The 4,657-nt window shown below is 45.6% G+C and overlaps 1 protein-coding gene across 1 annotated transcript; it reads left to right on the forward strand.

The window, feature by feature from the left end:
- The first annotated feature begins 989 nt into the window (after positions 1-989).
- LOC123187831 (B3 domain-containing protein Os06g0194400) lies at positions 990-4,655 on the forward strand. Its single transcript, XM_044599791.1, has 6 exons — positions 990-1,253; positions 1,342-1,443; positions 1,908-2,051; positions 2,132-2,338; positions 3,422-3,481; positions 4,434-4,655. Exons 1-5 carry the CDS (start codon positions 1,125-1,127, stop codon positions 3,464-3,466), a joined length of 627 nt encoding a protein of 208 aa, XP_044455726.1. The 5' UTR covers positions 990-1,124; the 3' UTR covers positions 3,467-3,481; positions 4,434-4,655.
- Positions 4,656-4,657: the final 2 nt, after the last annotated feature.

The raw sequence follows: 4,657 nt of genomic DNA on the forward strand, positions 1-4,657 counted from the left end.
AATCTCGCGGCAGCCCAGCATGCTATGTCTTCCTCCTCTGGCTGGCAGTGCACGTATTCCTCCTTACTCGTCGAAGCAGTAGCCCTAATATCGGCGCCCGCCGCCGGAGTATCGATTCTCGGTCACAACGATGCCCCATTGAAGCACCTCCGCGGTCCAGCGGTGCTCCATTGAAGCACCTCCGCGCTTCAGCGATGCTCCATTGAAACACCGACGACTTGATGATGTTTTGTTGCGACACCGGTGGCCCACGGTGATGCTCCACTGAAGCACCAACAGCTCAGATGATGCTTCGTCGCAACACCGATTTCCCGGTAACGCCCCATTGAAGCACCGACGTTGCAGCACCGTCGCCGGCGAGCATCGACATGGATGTTGCGTTGCAGCACCGTTGCCGGTGAGCAGCACCATGGAAGCTGCGTTGCAGTACCGTCGCCGCCGAGCAACACCATGGATTCCCCCTTGCAGTATAGTCGTCAATTCTCCCCCAATCTTAGCCATGGATGCTGCATTGCGATGCAGTGTCTCCGCAGCGCCGGCGGTGGTCGATCCCACGAAGAAGAGGAAGGCCAGGCATGGTTCTGGTTCTGGTTGCGCAGTAGTCGCCGACGGCCGCGCTGCATCTCGTACAGATAAGAGAGAAACGGGATGAGCTCGATTTGGAAGAAGAGGATAGGGGAGGCGTCGCGGGACCACGAGGCGACGTGGCGTGCAAGCGACCCGACTGATTTTCCAGAGAAATCAGTTGGTTGAATCCAAACGTTTTCCAAATTTTAGTGGGGTATTTTGTGACATGAAATTAATTAAATTGGGTGAAAGTATGAAAAAACTGCCAAATGGGATAAATACCGTGTGAAACTAGGGGTAGAAAAAAAGTGGAATTGGGTGAAAAACGAAATATGTGCCGAGGGAACGGCCGTGGCGCCGTATGCCGATTCCAAAAAAAGAGAATGAAATCACTCCATCCCGGGTTTTCACGGCTTTATTAACCTCCTCCTCCTCTGCTTCCCCGCCGAAACCAAAAAACCCTCGTTCCCCACTCTGGACTGCCCTCCTCCTCCCTCGGCGGTTTGTTCATCGCCTCTGCCGAAAAATCAAACCCAAAACCAAGAAAGGGGGCGAAAATGGCTGAGGCGAACTCGTACGAGGAGCAGCGCAGGAGGCAGGTGGAGGAGAACAAGCGGAAGCTGGAGGAGCTGCGCCTGCACCACCTCTCCGCCGCCGTCCGCGAGGCCGCCGTCAAGCCCAAGCTGGTCCGTCAGATCCGCACCACCCCTCCGCCGTTCCTCTGCTCCTGTCTGTCTTCCTTTGTTGAGTGGTCTCGTTTGGCTGGTGTCGCAGAAGAGGAAGGCCCCGAAGCCGTGGGACGCCGCCGATGACGCCCCGCCCCGGCGTTCCGGCCGTATCGCCACCCTCCCCGAGCAGCCCGACTATCGCGACAATGTACGTGCTCCGCAACTAAGGGTCCCGTAGCCGAATTAGTTCAAAATAAGATCTAATACTCCCGCCGTTTCTTTTTAACCCTAAGTCAAGTCAAACTTATGGAGTTTGACTAGTAATAAGTATATAGTAAAAGAAATCAACAGTCACAACACCAAATCAATATCATTAGATCCATCAGGAAATACATTTTCATTTTGTATTTTATTTAGTAGTATAGTAGATGTTGATGTTTTTTTAGTATTAAATTTGGTCATATACTTTGTAAATTTTGATTTGACTTAACACAAAACTAATATGTGAAGTAAAAAAGAAAGGATGGGGTATGTTGTAACTGATGAAGACCTGGAATAAACCCGCAAATCTCACTAAATTTCCACTTAAGGCACTCCACCAATCAAGAGGTGGTTCTCCCAAGGATCCCATTTTGTTTTCCTAACGAATATAAGAATTATTCTCATGCAAAGCTGGGCACCGGGAAACCACGGCAGCAGAAGGAAGTAAAGCCTGATCATGCGTACGCCATCGCCAAGGCCGAAGAGCTACAGGATGAGCTAGGCTCCGACTACCCGACCTTTGTCAAACCCATGCCACAGTCTCTTACCTCGCTGGTAAAGCAGAAACTACCACTAATCTACTGTACTGAGAGAGGATTGATTGTTAGATATTGATATGGTGGCGTATCTGGCAGCATATCCCGGCACAGTTCAGCATGGAGCATCTCCCGGACAATGGCATGAGAATGGTTTTGGTGGATGAGGAGGAGGAGGAGTTTAAGGTGAGCTATCGTCCACACAGTAGCAGTCTTGTCGCCGGGTGGAGCGAGTTTGCCATCGACAATGAGCTAGTTGAAGGTGATTGCTTGGTGTTCCAGCTGATCAAGAGGGCATTGTTCAAGGTGAGATTCTTAGCTGGTCTTCTATGGTATTGAATTTCTGTGGTTGTTTGAGATGCCGCGTCATGATTCTTAAGAAGTTCTGAAATGTGAAATCTGCTTGGGGGTTTATGGTATTTTTCTTTATTTCCCAAGCACGTATCTAGATGCGCATCATTTTCATAAGATGAAGGCACCGAAAAGGCGCAAGTCCTTTTCGAGAAAACGCAAAGCTTGTGTATCATGTATTGAAAAGATAGAAAAAAAATTACAAACCCAAAGATGAGGTCAGATACAATACAACACATTACACAGAGCAACACAGCATGCAAGGCTCAGTGGACATCCCAAGCCCCAGGTAAACACACCCTGAGCCCTGCAGCACCTGCACACACCCAAAGCTTCGCCTCCTTGATCTGACTCAGTCTAACTGACAAAAAAAAATGGCAACCTACAAAACAAAACAAGAACTCGAAAAAGAAAGAGCAAAAAACTGTAGGGATACTCTACACTGTCTAGATCAAACATGAAGGGGGCGGGCCTGTAGAGGCAGCTCTCACAGGTGTTCGTGCTGCGAAGCATCCAGAGTTTGGCCTTGATGTTGGGGACTGCTATTGGTAGTACTTTTCATGTTATGGTTGCATATAATTGCAATTTAGATGGTGAAACATGTCATTGATGGATAATCGTGATGATCCTTGGTGCAACTGACACGGGCAAATCCTTCTAGTAATGATGTGAAGTCTCTAAAATATCACATGGGGAAAACTGGTCCACCCATATCTACTTACACAAATAATTGTAACTAGGAAACTATGTCTCGTTATTCACAACACAAAGTATGAGAACGGAGCTGTTTCAAATGCTTGGTTGTACATGAAATTTGCAAGGAACATATGATTTCTTCAACATCCATGTTAAAAGTCCTCCATCCCAAGCAGATATAGGAAAGGGTTCTAAGTTCTAAATATCAGGTTTTGCCTCTTGAGCCTGCCTTCCATTGACCTTCCATTACCTGGAGGATCCTTTTTTGTAAGGCATTACTGTGGTAAAAGTCTATCTATGCTGCTAACTATGCAACCTCTGTTATGTATTTTTCTTTTGCAGGTCTACATATTCAGGGCAAGTTCGTACTATGAAAATGAGCATTAATGGAGCAGCCGGCAGGTACAGGGTTCTTATCAATGGTCTCCATTGGTTGAAGTCCCGAATTCGATGTTTAACAAAAACGAGTCCCTTTATTTTTTTCTGTGTAATGTATGGGCCAAGTTCACTTAACAGGTAAACTTATAAAACTGCTTATGAGTTATTACCAAACTGAACTGTGATGAAGGAAACACAGTTCAGTTTGGTAATAACTGAGCAGTATCGTAGATTCGTGGAGATGGAAAATAACTGCACTTTCTCTCATTTCCCCTTTGGTTTCGGATTGCTGATCAGCCCAATTTCAAGCTTATTTTGTTACTTTCTGCTTCTTTTTTTGCTGAAATACGTTCTGCTAACTTTGTGAAATCGGAGCATCGCATTTCATTCAGAGAAAGTTAACCTCTTTAGGAGAATATGCTTCTTTGCGGCCAAAAGTCTGTTGACATTTATAGGAATATACTGAATCGCGGCACTGATAGATTTGTGTGTAGCAACACATTTTATTGGATTAGATGCTCCATGCAGGATTCTTCTGGGCCCTTCCTGAGACATCAGTACTTAAACTTTGCACTCATTTTTTCTGGATAAATTTGTAGTCTGGCACTCATATTCCTTGTATGTTTAGTTCACTTTTGCACACATGTAGACGTTAATTTGTTTCCCTTGTATCAACCTAAAAGGCTGATGTTGGAAAAACTAGTGCACTACTAGCTTCCCATATCATCTAAGCTGTGTTCTGTTGTTTAAAACAAAGATTTTATTGATCTCTTGACCTCTTCATGAGTGAATGCACGCAACAAATTGTTTGAGTGTGACCTTGATGTCCGCGGTCAAACCGTTTCAGCTTACTATATTTATTACATGCCCTGTTGCTTATCTGTTGATATTGGCTCTTTTAGTGATTCAGATCTACCCTCAACTGAAACCCCAACAAGTTTGCAAATGGCTAATGTTCTGAATTCTAACTCTGCAGGCTCCTGGTTGCTTCATGTCAACTTGTGTTGAACTAGCACAGTTCAGAAATCTGCACTATCTCAGCGGTTAGTTATGTATGTATGGCTACTGTCAGGCATTATTAGAATCTCTCGTGTGATTGCAAGTCGTATGGTAACTGTCGGCATCTTGTAAAGTTTGTCATGCGACGGCAAGTGTGAAACTTGACATGTGATACCCATCATGGTTGATATCCTATTGATT

This window comes from Triticum aestivum, chromosome 2A (assembly GCF_018294505.1).
Source record: "Triticum aestivum cultivar Chinese Spring chromosome 2A, IWGSC CS RefSeq v2.1, whole genome shotgun sequence".
Taxonomy (NCBI): Eukaryota; Viridiplantae; Streptophyta; class Magnoliopsida; order Poales; family Poaceae; genus Triticum; species Triticum aestivum.

What these genes read in the sequence shown, in the direction of transcription:
- LOC123187831 (XM_044599791.1), top strand. Translation starts at nt 1,125, where the DNA reads ATGGCTGAGGCGAACTCGTACGAGGAGCAGCGCAGGAGGCAGGTGGAG. An exon ending in AGCCCGACTATCGCGACAAT is followed by an intron (nt 1,444 to 1,907) that starts GTACGTGCTCCG and finishes TCTCATGCAAAG; the next exon opens with CTGGGCACCGGGAAACCACG. An exon ending in TCAAGAGGGCATTGTTCAAG is followed by an intron (nt 2,339 to 3,421) that starts GTGAGATTCTTA and finishes TTTCTTTTGCAG; the next exon opens with GTCTACATATTCAGGGCAAG.